The 18,513-nt window shown below is 41.3% G+C and overlaps 2 protein-coding genes across 4 annotated transcripts; both read right to left on the bottom strand.

Moving 5' to 3' along the window:
• Window positions 1-113: 113 nt before the first annotated feature.
• prodh2 (proline dehydrogenase 2) lies at window positions 114-10,145 on the bottom strand. Of its 3 annotated transcripts, XR_002872075.1 has the most exons (12): window positions 9,978-10,145; window positions 8,984-9,263; window positions 8,704-8,894; window positions 7,803-7,929; window positions 7,430-7,501; window positions 7,240-7,320; window positions 6,696-6,839; window positions 6,422-6,588; window positions 6,155-6,265; window positions 5,561-5,691; window positions 424-671; window positions 114-304 (listed from the first exon to the last, which is right to left on the bottom strand). XR_002872075.1 is itself a non-coding variant. In XM_023949244.1 (11 exons), exons 2-11 carry the CDS (start codon window positions 9,209-9,211, stop codon window positions 481-483), a joined length of 1,443 nt encoding a protein of 480 aa, XP_023805012.1. In that variant the 5' UTR covers window positions 9,212-9,263; window positions 9,978-10,145; the 3' UTR covers window positions 114-480. The 3 variants fall into 3 exon arrangements, 2 of the variants coding, with proteins under 2 accessions (XP_023805012.1, XP_023805013.1); XM_023949244.1 differs by having other exon boundaries at window positions 114-671; XM_023949245.1 differs by having other exon boundaries at window positions 114-671; window positions 5,561-5,649; window positions 9,978-10,140.
• A 759-nt stretch (window positions 10,146-10,904) lies between these two features.
• On the bottom strand, window positions 10,905-16,179 carry LOC101155468 (T-box transcription factor TBX6-like). The gene is made up of 8 exons (XM_011488047.3): window positions 16,005-16,179; window positions 15,606-15,801; window positions 14,757-15,024; window positions 14,531-14,674; window positions 14,213-14,283; window positions 14,066-14,124; window positions 13,116-13,386; window positions 10,905-12,164 (listed from the first exon to the last, which is right to left on the bottom strand). Exons 1-8 carry the CDS (start codon window positions 16,063-16,065, stop codon window positions 11,096-11,098), a joined length of 2,139 nt encoding a protein of 712 aa, XP_011486349.2. The 5' UTR covers window positions 16,066-16,179; the 3' UTR covers window positions 10,905-11,095.
• Between the last annotated feature and the right edge of the window lie 2,334 nt (window positions 16,180-18,513).

Raw genomic sequence — 18,513 nt, 5'->3', positions numbered from 1 at the left:
CTGAAAGCCTTCACTCTTAAATGCAGTTTTATAAAATGTGTCCAATGTGGGTCAAGAAATGTTTCTCCTGGAGGGAGCTTCAAAGACAAATGAAGGAAAGAAAGCAAAGCTCAGGGGGCTTATTCTATTTTTTTATTTATTTCAAAACTACAAAAAGATGCTTCAAGTAGAGACTTTCTTGATTTTTTTTGTAAGTTTTCAGAATCTATACCACTTCTTTAGTTGTGTAACCACGTAATAGTAAACATAATTCTTGTGATATCTGTTGCGTAAAAATGGAAACAGAACAATTTGTCCACCAAATTCAAAAATGTCCAGTAAAACCACAGTTAAGGTATTTGTATGTTTTAAAAAGTTAATCTAAAAATTTTCATTTCATAGATTTGTACTCTTTGCAAGCTTTTACTACATCTAGATTTTGATCTCAGCATCATTCCCACATACTAGATTTGGTTATCTCCACCCCACTTTTATTTTCCATTAGCTACCCCCCCCCCCCCCCCTCAGAATCCCCCCAACTCTATGTTTGAACTCCCTCCTCAACAAATCCCTCTCTTTGCGAATTCCCTGCAGCACCGTGCGGTTCTCCTGAGCCCGGCGCACCAGGTAAGGGATGGTGTCGTCCACTGAACCGTACGGCACCGACTTGTACACGGCGTAGCCCTCCTTAGCTGATGGAAGAGGAGCGAAGGCATGAAATGTGAGGCAAAAAAGTATTACTCAGCCACGAATCGTGCAAGATCTCCAACTTAAAAAGTTGAGAGAGGCCTGTCATTTTCATTGTAGGTATACCGGAACTATGAGAGACAAAACGAGAAAAACAACCTAGATAATCACAATGTCTGATTTTTAAAGAACTTCTTTGGAAATTATGGTGGAAAGTAAGTATTTGGTCAATAACAAAAGTTCAACTCAATACTTTGTTATATACACTTTGTTGGCAATGACAGCAGTCAAACGTTTTCTGTAAGTCATCTAAACTGTTGCTGGTATTTTGGCCCATTCCTCCATGCAGATCTCCTCTAGAGCAGTGATGTTTGGGGCTGTCGCTGGGGAACACAGACTTTCAACTCCCGCTAAAGATTTTCTATGGGTTTGAGATCTGGAGACTGGCTAGGCAACTCCAGGACTTTGAAATGCTTCGTATGAAGCCACTCCTTTGTTACCCGGACAGTGTGTTTGGGATCGTTGTCATGCTAAAACATCCAGCCATGTTTCATCTTCAATGTCCTAGGTTTTCAAACTAACGATACATGGCCCCATTCATTCATTCTTTTGCTGTAAAACAGACCCAAAGCATGATGTTTTACTGTAGGTATGATGTTCTTTGGATGCAACTCTGCATCCAAAGAACTGCAACCCAATCCTCTTCTGGGTCATCTAAATGTTCTCTAGCAAACTTTAGACGGGCCTGCACATGGACTGGCTTTAACAGGGGGACATGTCTGGTACTGCAGGATTTGAGTCCTTGGCAGTGTAGTGTGTTACTGGTGGTAGTCTTTGCTACTTTGGTACCAGCTCTCTACAGGTCATTCACTAGGTCCCCCCATGTAGTTCTGAGATTTTTGCTCACCGTTCTTGTCATCATTTTGACCCCACGGGGTGAGATCTTGCAGGGAGCCCCGGAGATTATCAGGGTTTTTGTATGTCTTCCATTTCCTAATAATTGCTCTCACAGTTGATTTCTTCACACCAAGCTGCTTCACCTATTCCAGTCTTCCCAGTCTGGTGCAGATAAACAATTTGGTTTCTGGTGTCCTTAGACAGCTCTTTGGTCTTGGCCACAGTGGAGTTTGGAGTGTGTGTTTGAAGTTGTGGACAGGTGTGTTTTATATAGACAACCGGCTCAAACAGGTGCCATTAATACAGGTAACAAGTGAAGGACAGAGGATCCTCTTACAGAAGAAGTTACAGGTCTGTGAGAGAGAAATCTTGCTTGTTTGTAGGTGACCAAATACTTATTTTCCACCATGATTTCCCAAATCTTCTTTCTCTTTCGGCTTTTCCCATCAGGGGTCGCCACAGCGATTCATCCTTTTCCACCTCACTCTATCATGAACATCTTCTACCCTAACGTTAGCCAACTTCATGTCCTCTGTTAAGACATCCATATATCTCCTCTTTGGCCGTCCTCTTGCCCTCCGGCCAGGCAGCTCCATCTCCAACATCCTTCTACCAATATATCCACTATCCCTCCTCTGAACATGTCCAAACCATCTCAGTCTGGCTTCTCTGACTTTGTCGCTAACACAGGCAACATGAGCCGTCCCTCTGATGTACTCGTTCCTTATCCTGTCAAACCTGGTCACTCCTAAGGAGAACCTCAACATCTTCATCTCTGCTACCTCCATCTCAGCCTCTTGTCTCTGTCTCACTGCTACCGTCTCTAACCCATAGAGCAGAGCTGGTCTCACCACTGTCTTGTACACCTTTCCTTTGAGTCTTGCTGGCACTTTTCTGTCACACAACACTCCTGACACTTTCCTCCAACCGCTCCAACCTGCCTGCACTCGCCTCTTCACCTCTTTTCCACACTCTCCATCACACTGAACTGTTGACCCCAAGTACTTAAACTCCTGCACCTTCTTCACCTCAGCCCTCTGTAACCTAACGCTTCCACCTTGATCCCTCTCGTTCAGACACATGTATTCTGTCTTACTACGACTGACCTTCATACCTCTTCTTTCCAGAGCAAACCTCCACCTCTCTAGCTGTTCCTCCACCTGCTCTCTACTCTCACTGCAAATTACGATGTCATCCGCAAACATCATTGTCCAGGGAGATTCCTGTCTGACCTCGTCTGTCAGCCTGTCCATCAGCATAGCAAACAAAAAAGGACTCAAAGCTGATCCTTGGTGTAGTCCCACCTCCACCTTGAACTCCTCTGTCTGACCTACAGCACATCTCACCACCGTCATACTTCTCTCATACATGTCCTGAACTACTCTGACATACTTCTCTGCCACTCCAGACGACCTCATACAGTACCACAGCTCCTCCCTCGGCACCCTGTCATACGCCTTCTCTAAATCTACGAACACACAATGCAGCTCCTTCTGACCTTCTCTGTACTTTTCCATCAACATTCTCAAAGCAAAAATGGCATCAGTGGTGCTCTTACGGGGCATGAAACCATACTGCTGCTCACAAATCTCCACCTTCTTCCTAAGCCTGGCTTCCACTACTCTTTCCCACAGCTTCATTGTGTGGCTCATCAACTTTATTCCTCTATAGTTGCTGCAGTTCTGCATGTCACCCTTGTTCTTAAAGATCGGGACCAGAACGCTTCTCCTCCATTCCTCAGGCATCTTCTCACTCTCTAAAATCCTATTGAACAACCTTGTTAGAAATTCCACTGCTGTCTCTCCTAGGCACTTCCATACCTCCACAGGTACGTCATCAGGACCAACGGCCTTTCCGCTCTTCATCCTTTTCAGAGCCTTCCTAACCTCATCCTTTCCAATCTCTGCTACTTCCTGCTCCACAACAACCACATCTTCCTCCCTTCTTTCCCTGTCATTTTCCTCGTTCATCAGCTCCTCAAAATACTCCTTCCATCTTTTCTGTACACTCTCCTGGGTTGTTAGCACCTTTCCATCTCTGTCCTTAATCACCTTTATCTGTTGCACGTCCTTCCCATCTCTGTCTCTCTGTCTGGCTAGCCTGTACAAGTCCTTCTCTCCTTCCTTTGTGTCTAACCTGTCATATAGCTCATCGTAAGCTTTCTGTTTGGCCTTTGCCACCTCTCTTTTCACTCTACGCTGCGCTTCCTTGTACTCCTGTCTACCTTCCTCAGTCCTTTCTACATCCCACTTCCTTTTAGCCAACCTCTTCCTCTGGACGCATTCCTGTACTTCCTCATTCCACCACCAAGTCTCTTTACCGTCTTTCCTCTTTCCAGATGACACACCTAGCACCTTCCTACCTGTTTCCCTGATAATCTCTGCTGTAGTTTTCCAGTCCTCTGGAAGCTCATCCTGACCACCCAGGACCTGCCTCAACTTCTGCCTAAATTCCTCACAAGTTTCTTCATTCTGTAGCTTCCACCACTTGGTCTTCTTTTCTGTTTTCCCTCTCTTCTTCTTCCTGACCTCCAGAGTCATTTTACACACCACCATGCGGTGCTGTCTGGCTACACTCTCTCCTGCCACCACTTTGCAGTCATTAACCTCTCTCAAATGACCTCGTCTACATAGGATGTAGTCCACCTGAGTACTCCTACCTCCACTTCTGTATGTCACTCTATGTTCCTCTCTCTTCTGGAAGTAAGTGTTGACTACAGCCATTTCCATCCTCTTCGCAAAGTCCACCACCATCTGTCCCTCCAGATTCCTTTCCTTCACACCAAACCTGCCCATCACCTCCTCATCACCTCTGTTGCCCTCACCAACATGCCCATTAAAGTCTGCTCCAATAACAACTCTCTCTCCTCTGGGAAAACTCTCTATGACCTCATCCAACTCACTCCAGAATCTCTCCTTCACTTCTAACTCACAGCCAACCTGTGGCGCATACCCACTGACTACATTCACCATCACCCCTTCAATTTCTAACTTTAGGCTCATCATCCTGTCTGAGACTCTTTTCACCTCTAGAACACTGTTCACAAACTCCCCCTTCAGAATCACTCCTACCCCGTTTCTCTTCCTATCAACACCATGATAGAACAGTTTGTATCCTCCTCCAATACTACGTGCCTTGCTGCCCTTCCACCTTGTCTCCTGCACACACAGTACATCTACCTTCCTTCTCTCCATCATGTCTGCCAGCTCTCTGCCTTTCCCTGTCATTGTGCCAATGTTAAGAGTCCCTATTCTCAAACCTATGTTCCTGCCTTTCCCCTTCTCTCTCTGGCCACGGACCCTTCTGCCTCCCCTCTTTCTTCCACCAACAGTAGTCAAATTTCCACCGACACCCTGTAGGTTAACAGCATCGGTGGCGGTCGTTGTTAACCCGGGCCTCGACCGATCCGGTATGTCTAAAGTGTTGTGGATGATTCGCATGGTTATTTTGGCAATTTTTACGCCGGATGCCCTTCCTGACGCAACCCTCTCTATTTATCCGGGCTTGGGACCGGCACAGAAGTTACTGGCTTGCAACCCCTGTGGCTAGATTCCACCATGATTTCCCAAATAAATTACTAAATTCTGACATGTTTTTCTGTTTTTTTTTATAATCTTATTTTGTCTCTCATAGTTGAGGTTTACCTATGATGACAATTACAGGCCTTTCTCATCTATTAAACCCTTGTGCTATCCTAGGCACTTTAACATTGGGAGTTGGGTCATCTAGACCCACTAGACAGTGCTCTGAACCTTTTTTCTTCAATGATTCTTCATCTTCAATGGTGTCCATGGATTACACGAAATCCTCTTCACCTTTATCCACCTTTGTCATGGTCGGAATAACATGTCAATGTAATGGTGGGGTCATAGGATAGCACAAGGGTTAGGTGAGAGAAATTGCACAATTGGTGGCTGACTCAATATTTCTGTTCTCCACTATATGTCTTTAAAAGTAAAAAAAATAAGAAGTTAAAAATGTCAGACTTAAGTCTTACCCAGTGTGAGGGAGACATAATCACACATGCCCAGCAGTTGACCGAAACACACCGAGCCTCGGTCTTTGTCGATGTGCAGCTCCTCCATCCTGGAGATGGAATACCAACAACCAGGAGGGTTTGAAGTTTGGCTTTTTTAAGAGGTCAGAAGTGATGACCACCTCCTGTGTCAGTAATAATTCCACTTGCTATCCATAAATGTTTGAAACATATGCTTTTAATTGAGTAGATGAGATTTATTTGGATGGCAAATTTTAAAATGGATTTAGTCATATTTAATATTTTTTCCTCAATCACCAGTTAGAGATCTTAGATAAAGTTGGACAAAACTAGTAAAGCTTCAAGCATATTTCTGTTCAATTTTAATATTAAAAATATTTATATTCAGTTTGAGCGCATTCTTTTATTACAAATCCTGAGCATGTTTTGAAAAAAATCTAAATTTGGTCAAAAGAAGTACAAAGAAAAGGTGCAATCACTCAATGCAATGAGGAAACATCCTGTTTTCAATTGTTTATGAGAAAATTCGTAGAGGAATTTATAGTTTCTGTGCACTTATTTTAAATAACTTCTGTTCATTAGTCTTTTACAAACCGTTTGGCAGCTCGTCTCACTGACTCCTCATTGTGTGAGGCCACTATGATCCGGTAGCGCTCAGGATTCTGGGAAATGGTCCTCAGCATCACATCCAAGCAGCCGTTGTAGCTGCAAACAAAAGTGATGTTCGATTCCACCAAATTAAGTTAGTTGAAAAGCCTTCACACAACCTTAACCTTAAAATTCCGTTCACCCAAATTGACTCCACAATGTTGATGTATTTCTTAAAAAGATCATTTCATGTCTTATTGTGAGTAAACCCACCTGTCATTGGTGTCCTCCCAGCTTTGATGGATTGGGTCGACGCGTCCCTCTTTCTCCGCCAGCTTCCTCTCTTTGTCCATGTAAGCTCCTCGCACCAGCTTCACGCCCAAACAGAAACCTTCCCGTTTGGACAAACTCAGAGCCTCCAACAGCAGAGATCTGGACTCCTGAACGTCAGCACAAACAGACAGGACTTTATCTGGGTGAGAACACAACTTTTTATTTAAAAAAAGGAAGATTACTCTAAATGTAGAAACATTCTCCATCTACGTACCTTCAGATAACACTGATACGTGTTCCAAATCCAAGCACTATCCCTGTTGTACTTCTTCATCATCGCCATGGTGACCAGAGACAGGGCGGGGTTCATGTATGTGTACTCAGCATCCACCAGGACTCGAACGTTATTTATACTTGCCTTTAAAAAAAAGGCTAAACTCAGATAACATTTGAATTTCTATTTTTAGAATTGTTTGATATGAATACTTATAAGCAATGAAATAATGGATATTAGTTTACAATAAAATAACACAAAATAAAAAATATATTTTTTAAATTTTTCTCTAAAAATACGTTTTAGTAAATGCTGTTTTGTACATTATTTAATGAATTTAAGGAATAATTTAAAACATTAAGAAACAATGATGTAAAAAAGGTATACAAAATAAATTGGGCACAGTACAGGCATGCTGAAACGCTTTAATTTAAGGTTTTTATTTATTTACTATTCATTCAAATGACTTTATATTGACAGTTTTGGAGAAAAAAACAGATTATTGACCTAAACAGTCACAAAGTTCTAAGTTTTATGGTGTTACCTTTGCTATTTTGTCAAGTCTCTGCAGGCCGTGCATCAGGTGAGTGCCCTCTTTTTGGTCCAAACCAGGGAAGGTAACGTGCTGAAAACGGTTGTTTCCAGTAAAATCATTTTATGTCTTAATCATATGCGCTATAAAATATACAGAGAAAGAAAACTGTGTGACAGTATTTACTGGGTTGTGGATTTACCTCTCCGTCCATGGCTCTGACAAGCAGATCTAGATCGTACGGTTGTTGCGCAATGACGGCTGTGAGTTTCACCTTTGACACAAGCAACGCATGCCGATCAGTGAGAACCAGCAAACAAAGTTGGAGAAAACCTTCAGACAGGGTCATGGTAAAGTGATCAGGATTAAGCTGGAGCAGCTGCAGGCACAGCAAACAGCAAAATGTGAAATCTTATCTGTTTTTCCCACAAAGATAAAGCTGAAGGTCTTCAGAGTTGTTCTGTGTGTCAGCCTCTGGGTGACGCTTCACTCGGTCTGCACCACTTAATTGTTGATTTTTTTTTTCCCCATTAAAAAAGCTCTGCAAAGTGTGAGGTGGGGGAGCGTGGCCTTACACACAGCTCTGGGTTGAGCAGAGCCGTGACCTTTAGCTGCATCATTGGGTCTTTGCACCAGGCGTTGCTGTGGGACATCCGCACACACTCCAGCATGATCGCCATGTTGTCGTCGTACCGTCTCTCCCTAAAGACCATGAACCAGAAGAAGTGTCCAGGAATTAACTCTAAGCTTCAAAAGGTGTCTGATGGTGATTTTATACATGAATTTCTTTTAGATTTCTTTTCTTTTTTTTACTGCAGGCATACTCATTTAAGAGGAAATACTACAAGCCTTTTGATCCCTTTAGCTAGGTAACCAACTAACTACACAACTGCGTATTGCCATTGAGGAAGTAATGCACACAATCACTGTCTTTATTTATGTGTTCTCTAAATGTGCTCTACTGTTTGGTCGAGCAACCAATTAAAGGGTTAAAAAACGTTTTTGCAAAAACAAAAGGCTGGGATTATATAAATTAAATCAATTATTCAAACTCATTTTGATTAATCAAAGTCTATTTGAGAATGTTATGATTAATTGATTTAATATGTTGCATGTCCTGCCCACATAATGATTAAGATTAGGAGCAATTCTAATGTCAAGAAAATAGCAACATTTCTTTACCTTTAATTTAAATTTAATATAATAGATTTAATAAATCTATGTATTTTTTTCTTTGTTTTTATTGCTGAAAGTTGCTTGAAATAAACCCAATCAATCAAGACTTTTAAAGAATATTTGTTAGGTTCAGTAATTTTATCAGTTTCCAAATACTTGACCAAACGTCTGACCAAAGGTTTCAAAACTTTTAGGATTTACTCAGAATGATCAATGTTGCTTTGAAAGGGGAACTCTGTGGGTATGACACTAAGTGGATTAACAGAACCAGAACAAAATGTTGAAAAGGCTCAGTCAGACCCGGTGCTCTCTCCGAGGTCTTCCTCCATAGGGACAGCCAGCATGGGCCTCAGTCCCAACAGGCTCATCTTCTCCATGGATTGAGAGATCTCGCTTTCGTTCTCGCCGGCTACAAACTGAGCGTAAACTGTGGGCCGCAGCAGCAAGGAGAAGGCCTTTCTTCCGAGAATGCTGCGCGCTGTGGACATAAGCTGGAAAGAAAAACAGGAGGTTAGACAGGCTGAGATTTCAGGAATTAGAGATATAAGTAGTTTAATTTACAGAGGTCACATGATGTCACCTTTCCACAGTTGTTGACCAACACTGGAAATGAGCAAAGACGGAAGACGGTCAAAGCCCGGAGCAGCTCTCTCAAACTCTTCACCCTGAAGGCGCTGGGATCCTCAAAGTTCAGAGCAGTGGGATGAAGCTCCGCCTGTTTGAACCCAACTGTCCTGGAGGCTGCGGTACCCAGGAGCCTCAGTGGCGAGAGGTGAAATGAAGATGGGCTCAAACGAGAGCACAACATCTTCGAAGGCCTCTGAGGTAATTGTGCTAAATAAAACAAATAGCTGATGGTTCTGTTCAAGGAAAAGACATGTTACTTGTTAAAGTCCCACTCCAATCAGCCTTTGATCTTGTGTAAAAGCGGTGGTCTTTTAATTATGATTATGCTGTTTTTACCCAAAATGTAAGAAAAAACAGTTGTTTATAGGACATAGTTTCTGCAGAGTGGCAGTAGTTTATTAGAAATTTGCCTCTGAGATTCATTAGAAAGTGTCCTGAAATGTGATGCAATTTACCGACAGACCAGAACAAACCTTCACTGCTACAGCTGTCATGCTGGAAGGAATCTTCCTTCCATCCCATGAGAAGCATTTTAAGCCATCAAAAGACAAGCAACTATGATCTGAGTTCATGAGTGACCGTTAAAAAAAAACGGAGTAAATATCAGGCGGAACCCTGAAGCAATCAACTCTTTTTCATTTCAACCGACACAAAGGCATACAATTGAAATCCCATTTAACATTTGGTCATTTTTCACTGTCCAGTTCAGCGTTTTTCTTATAGAAGCATACATATTATGCTTTGGCAATCTTTGGGATAATTTTGCATTTTCTTCTTACAGAACTCTTACAAAAACATTGAAATTTCAACGATTTCTTTCTTAGATCTATGCGAATCATTTGCTTTGGAAAAAGACACATTGCAAAAGCTAAGAAAATATATATATTTTAAAATGCCAAAGCACAGTTTTTCAAAAATGTTGTGAAAAGCAGACAAAAAATATTTACCATTAGTCATCTTTCCTTATCTTTGACGTGCTTCCTTAAAATCCAGTTGAATCTGACTATAAAATCTAAAGAGTGAAAGTTTCTGCAGGCTGCATATCAGAGTCTGTCAGAATGTGGAGAGTTTTTGATCCTATGGACCCTCAGACCCTGACCTGCGGTTGATCGCTCGTGTGCTGCGTCATTCACTGTTCAGGGACTCAGCCGGACCTTTCCGGTTTGTTTCTGTCTGTTCAAGAAGTAGACGAATAAACAACGTTGAACAGAAAAAAAAGAAAATGTTCTAAAACAATGAGATGACAAAATTGAACATAAATGAATTAACTTTTGATTTGAATATACATTTTAAATGTTAACATAAATTTGTTTAGGCACAATTTCTGAATGTTCACTGAAAGAGCTGAAACATTTTTGATTAATAATAAGATAGTTGAATTTAAAAAATGTTCCTTTAATTATAAGTTTAAAAAGGGAACAGCTTGGAAAGACAGGAAGGACTCAGCTAAAAAGAAGAAACCTTAAAATCAGTCAAATCAGTCAAATCTAGTAAAGTTTTCTTTAAAGAATCAAAATAATTTAATCGGGGTTCTTGCCAAATTCTTCTTTTTTGTCTTACTTTCTTTGTCACTATATTCTTTCTTCTCCTTTTAAAAGAAAACAAATCAACAGAACAGTTTTGTTAAAACCCTTTCAATTATTATCTGCTGTTTTTATATCTGTCATTTTTTTTAAATGGCTTTTCATTGTTAATTTTACCTCAACAAACCTTTGGATATTAATAGTCGTTTCTTTATTTTGTCCCAAATCTCATTTTTAAATCGTACTTTTACTTTGAAAATTCATCAACATAGGACAAAGTAAAAACCAAAACAACAAAACTTTTAAAAAAAAACATCTTATTTATTAAACTTAAAGCAGAAATTTTCACATATATACAAATTAGCATAAGATTAATTAAAGTATTCATGCACAATTCCCATTCCAAGTACAATGATTTGCTTTTCCTACTTCTATGTTTTGCTACATTGTGGCAATAAAAAATAACGGTCCTTTTTTTTGCGTTGTCAGTCTTTTGTAAATTCTCTGATGGTTCCACTGAGGTGCAGATGTCTCCGCAGGCTTTACCGATAGAGAGGCCTGAAGGGGATGCTCAGGGAGGAGTGAGGATCCAGACGCAGAGGGTATGATGGGAAGGCAGTGTAGAGGGTGGGAGGAGGGGTGGGGGAGGACAGGGAAGCTGGATGGTGCAGTACCACTTCAGGGCGATATGTCAAAGGGGGAGGGTGGGCGATGACACCTGGAGGATATGAGCAGGTGGAGGAGGAGGCAGATGGATGAGGCAGGCTTTGAGGATAAGCTCCAGCAGCACAGGCAGACGGCTGAAACGAGGAAGATCTAACCAAGCAAGAGGCGGCTTGGAAGGAGGGGGGAGGGAGGGAGGAAGATGCGTGGGTAAAAGAGCAAGGAGGGAAGGTGGAAGTGTGGGAGTTAGATGAGGCTTGGTGGGTCAGATTGGGGAGGTGCAGGGTGGGGCTTGGAGACAAACTCGGATATGGGAGAGTTTGCATCTGAGGGGGAATGGAGGGGTAAGAGCAGGACGAGAGGGCGCTGTGGGAGCATGGTAGAGATGGAGGCTGGTGGATGAGGGGTTGAGTGACAGCTGAAGGAGGATCTGGATTTGTGGGCGGGACATTTGGATAAGTAAAAGCTGTTGATGTCTGGTCGCTGGGTGGATTATCGCCGTGGAAAACGGCTTCACCCAGATAGAACTGGTGGGGCTGTGAATTATTGCAAATCTGAAGATTTGACTGGCAGGAGGCAGGAGGGGCAGGAAAGGAGGCAGGAGTCTGGGGGCTGACAGCCTCTGGCATGATGTGGTAATTAGTGGAGGAGGGCGTGGAGGAGGATGAGACGAGGGGCAGCGGGGAAGAGGCGGAGTCAGAAAGGGGTGGAGTTGGGAAGTTGAATGAGGTCTGCTGCAGGGCAGGAGTGTTAGGGTGATCAGGGCCAGATGAGAGAGAGAGGGGAGGATAGTTGAGGGAGTTCTGAGGCCCCGAAGTGTCAGAGGAGTCTGGGGCATGGGGCGAGGGGAAGGAGGAGGACGTCTGAGGAAGAGGAGCTGAAGGAAAAGAGGAGGAGTTGTCTTGAGTAGCACAAAAAGCGTAGGCTTGTTCCGCCATCGCCTCTGATCTGTGATGGAGAAGAACGAAAAAATTATGTCCATGCAAGTTCAGAAGTTACTTCTTGACGTTGTATGACACTAATTCGCGACAAACCATTAAATCCTGAACTCAAACTAATTTAGCATCACCTTGAACAAAGACGAATATCATTTTTTTTTAAATTGGAAATAAATTCAGGCATGAAATGGTTGATAAGAAAGTAATCAAATGTTCAAATTCAACAAAAAACGGAACAATCAAAAGTAAAACGATGATTTTTAATGCAAATTTGTGCAAACATTTATTTGGTTCAGCTTCTTACAATCTAAGAAATCCTACTATTTCAATTGCAAATGATTCAATATTCTACCTGCATCCAAACTGCCATAATTCATAATGTTTGCCTTCTAAAAGTTTCAAATAAATAAAGTCAGCTGTAGAGAATTATGTTTTTGAAAAGTTTAATCTATTAGCAAAAAAAAGTCAGTGGCCAACACTTATCTCCATGTTTTTTTCACAAAAATTAATGAGTTGTTAGAAATTCAAGATGCCTCCAGGTACCAGATGCTGCAACTAAAACAATTCCAACTGACAGAAACTATTGAAGTGATGTTATTAATGATGTGAAATAAGTCCAAAACTCTTACCCCAATGGCAGATCTTCCTTAAATAAGCAAAAAACGATCTGCCAATGGAGTAAGAAAAACAGATTGACCAAGAAATCTTACTTTAAGAAAATAATTCTGGTCGCTAAGACATGTTTTCTTACAGTAACAATTTTCTGCTATTTAAAAGCGTTTAATTAAGTAAGACTCTTTTCCTTGAAACAAGGATTTTGAAAGATTTAATTTTCTTGTGGCTGAAACATCATTTAGACCCAGCAAGTGTGCAGAAAGCAGAGTGTTTCAAAAGCCACTGCAAATGTTGAAATTGAGGACATAAACCAACACAAACATGTGTTCAAGACTCTTTGAACTACCTTTCAATCATCCTCTCTGCCTCTTCATTTTCTTGTCTTTCTTGCATTCTGTGGTTCATTGCAATACCGATATCAGACATCCCCGAGGCTAGGAAACTCTGGCCCAGGTCCAGCGACTGGTCATGGGCCAGCACGTCCTGATAGGAAGCCTCGCCAGCTTTGAAGACGCAGCGGGGCTCAGGTGGTTGAGGCAGAGAGGCCAAGCCGAGCGCCTGCAGGTCCGTCCTGGGGCTCGTGGGCTCTGGCAGAAACTCAGCAGAGTCACAGTTTGCTGAAAGAAAAAGAAGAACAAACAGATTTTAGAATGATACGTTTAAAGACCCAAACCGATGAAAATTGTATTTTTAATATGTTCTTGTGGCATTTTTCTGATGATGAAGGACATGTATAAAGAAAATTAAGCCTAAAATTAAATTTGAGTATTTCTTTATTCAAATCACTGTGAATCAGGAGCAGACAAAAAAATGCAGTTGGAAAAAGAGGATATTTGTGACGTAAATATTACACTGCGTGATCTAAGTGATGCATCCACTTGTAGACAGTTAGATCTGTTTATGTCGTCGTTTTCCTTGTCAGACCTGGTATCAGGCTCTAAACTGTACGGCTGGATAGCGCCAATATTGCTCGCCATTTTTCTTACACCGGTAACGTTAGGTTGGGGGTGCGAGGGGCTGTAAGCTAGCGGGAGAGGCCATAAATAGTTCTCAGTTAAGTAAGCTGTGCATATGACAATACAAAGGATTCTGATTCAGTTATGTGGATGACAGGAAGGGGGGCAGTGTTGCTCCGGGCCAACTGTCCAGCCCACAATCTCTGATAAATTACTGCTGCTCTGCAGAAACTATGTCCCAGAAAACCACACAGGTTTTTAGATTTTGGCCAAAAATCTCATAATCATAATTAAAAATAAAACCAATCAAAAGATGATTGAACTCTAAGTAAACACTCACCGTTCTCCAAAGTGTCCTTCAGGTTTACAACTTTGCGCTTTTGTCTTGCATCTCTTTGTCTGTCAAAGACATTGATTTCAGTGTTGAAAAATACAAGAATTTGCCTAAATTCCCTTGTTTTGTTTGTTTGTTTTGGTTAATAATTACCGTTTGCTGTTCATGCCGTCCTCTCTGAAGCCTTTAGCGAAGGGGTTGGAGTTGATCTTTAGGTCTGTGATCTGAAAATACAGTTCTTGTTAGTTCTTGGTATCTGGCACTGATTTATTCCCAGACGGTCATGATCATGCCTGTACTGTTTGAACTGAATTGGACTGCCCAGGGTGTACTAACAGTAGCCGGGACAGGCTTTGGCAACCCATGACCCCCAATAGGAATTTGCAGTTTAACAGATGGATGAATTGATCTCATAGAAGAGAAATTCCCTTGTCATGGCAGATCAACAGTTTAGATGAAACACAGTGGTACCTTGCTGTTCTGGTAGGCGGTAACTGTGATGAACTGGGTCTCGGGGAACACAAAGGTGTGCTGTCCTCCACCCCACCTCAACATGTCTCTGGCTTCAATCACATGAACTCTGGGCTGGTAGCGATGCAGCGAGTGCAGGATGATCTTGATGAACATAAAAGTGACACTCAAAATAAAAAAAAGCAACCAATGACTCTTTTATGCTGTGTCCATCAGCAGCACATACATGTCCCTGTGTGTCCAGCGTGTTGTTGGTCAGCTTGGCATAATGAAAGGAGATGGTGCGACTCTGCCAGTGTGCGCCTGTGGCAGGCGAGTCTGGGTGGATGAACGCCCGGTCTGGTAGCCTGGCTTCTGCTGCTCCAACGGCCTGCCAGCCACCACCTTGGAAACGATAGCGAGAGTTGTCCACTGGAACGATGTCGAGGAGGAGGATGTAACGGAAAGACGGGTTTAAGCCAGACAGCTTCAGCCTCAACCCCGGGAACATACGCCTGGAAACAGGTCATAGGGCATATATGAATCTTTACGGAGCAAAAAAGAAAGAATTCATCCCATCCATTAATCGTCCTCCGCTTATCTGGGACCGGGTCGCAGGGGGCAGCAGTCTAAGCAAAGATGCCCAGACTTTCCTATTCCAGGCCACTTCCTCCAGCTCCTCTGGGGGGACCCAGAGACGTTCCCAGGCCAGCCGAGATATGTAATCTGGCCTGGGTCTTCCTCGGGGCCTCCGCCCAGTGGGACATGCCCGGAACACCTAGACGCCCGAGCCACCTCAACTGGCTCCCCTCAATGTGGAGGAGAAGCAGTTCTATTCCGAGCTCTTGGCGGGTGACCAAGCTTCTTTCTCTATCTCTAAGGGAGCGCCTAGCCACCTTATGCAGGAAGCTCATTTCAGCTGCTTGTAATCAGGAACTCGTTCTTTCGGTCATTACCCAGAGCTCATGACCACATGTGAGTATTGGGACGAAGATTGACTGGTAAATGGAGAGCTCTGCTTTTTAGCTCAGCTCTCTCTTCACCACAACGGACCGGGATGAAAAGCCAGAAAGTATTTTTTTCAAAGTATTCTCACCTGCCCTTTTTTGTAATGATCATCTCTGTTCCCTGTGAACTGAACTGCTTCCACAGAGCCGAGTTCTCCAGCTCCATCTTCACCTCATCTCTGTGGAGCTTAGCAGCCTCGCTGTGGACAGGTGGGGGCACCAGCATCCTCTGGGTCATGTCACAAGTGGGAGCGAATAAAAGTGTGTGTGCAGGGGCTTCCCTGTCTGCAGAGATCAGGAAGAAGTATAGTTCAATTACAGCAAAAAATAATTTGAAGTAACTTTTCAAAGTCACACTTGAGTTTTAAGTCTTTTGTCAAAATGTCAAATATCAACCTCCTTCACAGACTGTTGGTTTTTAAATAAATCTAAAGGAAAAAGTTTTGACAACAATATATTTTTCATTTGAAAATGCAGCTTCCCCTCACCTCGGTTACAGCGATCTCCAACGCTGTGAGTCACACTGGGGTAAACCTCCACATTGAGCATGTTTGCAGTTGGTCTTCGTCTTTTGATTCCCTCAATTTCCACCAAGCAACATTCTCCAGTTGTCCTTCAGGTTGTTCCACTCTCTTTTGATCCGCTGTCTTTGGTGTGAGAGCCCAAAGCGCCCGGTCGGCTCTCTTATAGGTGTCCAGGACTTCACACTTTGGACCAAATGGTCCCACTTTCACTCAGTTTCTTGTTTGCTTCCTTGTTTCTCCACCCCATCTTTGCAGCTTTCCTTCTGTCCCTGATCAACAAACGTAAATGGAATCAGTTAAACTTTGATAAAGGAAAGAAATGCATGCTTTTATTTTTCTAGCTTGAGTGCAAGAGAAAATGGACTTTACTGCTTCTTTGATATTATGAAACAAATCCCAAAATTGGGCACATTTAGAAAATTTCAATTCTAAAACATTCACAGATTAACATAAGAAAACAAGACAGAATCAGAGGTGACTCTTTGATCTAGAAACAACAAATAAAAGCTGTCTGAGAAAGTTCTTCTGCTTTCTTTATTTTACCTTCTCCGCACAATCAAGTTAATCCGATCTGCTTCATTTCTTTGTTCCTGCAACACTTTGCAGGATTTCAGAAATAAACACAACTCATAATTCAAAAACACACCGCATTTGTGACCAGGAACATGCAAACAAAGGAAAATGCATTAGAATTAGTATCTGTAAAATGATCCTTCTATTATTTTCAATTTTTTTTTAATCAAAAGAGTTTTGCAGACGTTCTTTTACAAAGGAAATGAGCTTTTTAGAATTGTTTTCCAAGAATTTTGACAATTTCAAATGACAAATGTAGCATGCAATATTTTACGTTTAAATGAGGGCTGATGTTGTTTAGAATGAAATAGTAATTATATGGATTAGTTTTGGAGAGCACAGGAAGCACACAAAAGAATCACTTCTCAGCTCAAGTTATCAATCTGTTAAGGTGAGAATTTGGGGGTAAAAAGGAGAGTAGGAAGAAGGAACAGAACACTTGAGATTTGTTTGTCCCAGATTGAAACTTAAAATCAAAAAGGTGCCTAAAACAGCTGGATACAAATAGAAGAGAAACAGCTGTTTATTTATGTATTTATTTATTTTTTAACGTTCATATCTTTCTTTTGCCTTATTGAGCATTTTTTACATCTTATAATCTATCTATCTATCTATCTATCTATCTATCTATCTATCTATCTATCTATCTATCTATCTATCTATCTATCTATCTATCTATCTATCTATCTATCTATCTATCTATCTATCTATCTATCTATCTATCTATCTATCTATCTATCTATCTATCTATCTATCATATACATTTTTACTTAATAACCATATCCACCATACTATGAGTTCACAACCTACATGTTTAAATTATTTACACCAGTCTATTGTTTTGGCACTGAAATGGTTGTGGCTTTGAATCTCATCATAAATGCATTCTATTCTATTGTATTCTATTGTATTCTATTCTATTCTATAATTGAACTCCAAAGTGACTGAGCACAAACAAAAAATCCCTTCTATTTTTTTCATCTGTTCATGTCTCCTGTTCCATCGCTTTTAACTACCATTAAATTCAGACAGTAAATCTGTTATTTTAACATAATTCCATGTAAAATTTGATATAAAGTCCTGCCTTACTCTTCTTCATTACAGCAAAAACCTGCATGTGTTTTGTAATGGCTTGTGAGATAAAGATGAGATCAAATAGGCTTTTCGCCTGTTTTTGTTGTTTTCCTGACTTCTATCAGCTCAAGCACATAAATCAGCTTGTCTGTTGACGGGCCCCCTGTAGCCGTTACAGGACGTCACGACATGCGTCTTCCTCCCGGCAGTCTGCCCTGTTAAACTCTCTCAGCAGGGAATCAGCTAAATGTAGCTGGAAGACAGTTTGGTTAATGGCTGTATTTTTTACTGAAAACATAAAGATGGATGTCTAGAAGTTCTTTTGATTTAATCTGAAAAATGCACTAAAATGTTCTCACAGAAATTTGGGATTAAAACATGTCAACATTTGCAAAAAACATGATGCAATATTTAAATGAACCTATATTTATGTAAAAACTTGACATTTTATGGATAAATGTTTATTCATTTTGCTTTTGTCCATTTGATTTCATCAGGTTGCATATTTGAACATTTGATTTGTTGGTGTTTCACCGTGATAATCCCTAATATGCTGTTGAAAATGTGAGAGACGACAAATGACTTTTCCAAATCCTGAATTATGCCTGAAACAAGAAACTAAATCCAGATGTGAGGGATGCAGGCCAGAGAGCTGGAGGACGAAAGACTGATGAGTCCCAAAGCAAAATCTGCTGTAACCAGTCATATTATTCTATTCTATTCTATTCTATTCTATTCTATTCTATTCTATTCTATTCTATTCTATTCTATTCTATTCTATTACATTACAGTATTATATTATTATTATATTAAAACAAAAACCATT

This window comes from Oryzias latipes, chromosome 19, assembly GCF_002234675.1.
Source record: "Oryzias latipes chromosome 19, ASM223467v1".
Classification (NCBI taxonomy): Eukaryota; Metazoa; Chordata; class Actinopteri; order Beloniformes; family Adrianichthyidae; genus Oryzias; species Oryzias latipes.
The sequence above is the reverse complement of the archived record's forward strand: the minus strand, read 5'-3'. Positions and strand labels throughout refer to the sequence as shown.

Coding starts and splice junctions, on each gene's coding strand:
- LOC101155468 (XM_011488047.3), bottom strand. CDS start 16,065: ATGCTCAATGTGGAGGTTTACCCCAGTGTGACTCACAGCGTTGGAGAT. Junction 14,675..14,756: donor CGCTGGACACACAGGGACAT/GTATGTGCTGCT, acceptor ATGTTCATCAAG/ATCATCCTGCACTCGCTGCA. Junction 13,387..14,065: donor GAAGGACACTTTGGAGAACG/GTGAGTGTTTAC, acceptor TTTTTCTTTCAG/CAAACTGTGACTCTGCTGAG.
- prodh2 (XM_023949244.1), bottom strand. CDS start 9,211: ATGTTGTGCTCTCGTTTGAGCCCATCTTCATTTCACCTCTCGCCACTG. Junction 6,840..7,239: donor GACTTGACAAAATAGCAAAG/GTAACACCATAA, acceptor TTTTTTTTAAAG/GCAAGTATAAATAACGTTCG. Junction 5,692..6,154: donor GTGAGACGAGCTGCCAAACG/GTTTGTAAAAGA, acceptor CTCTTAAAAAAG/CCAAACTTCAAACCCTCCTG.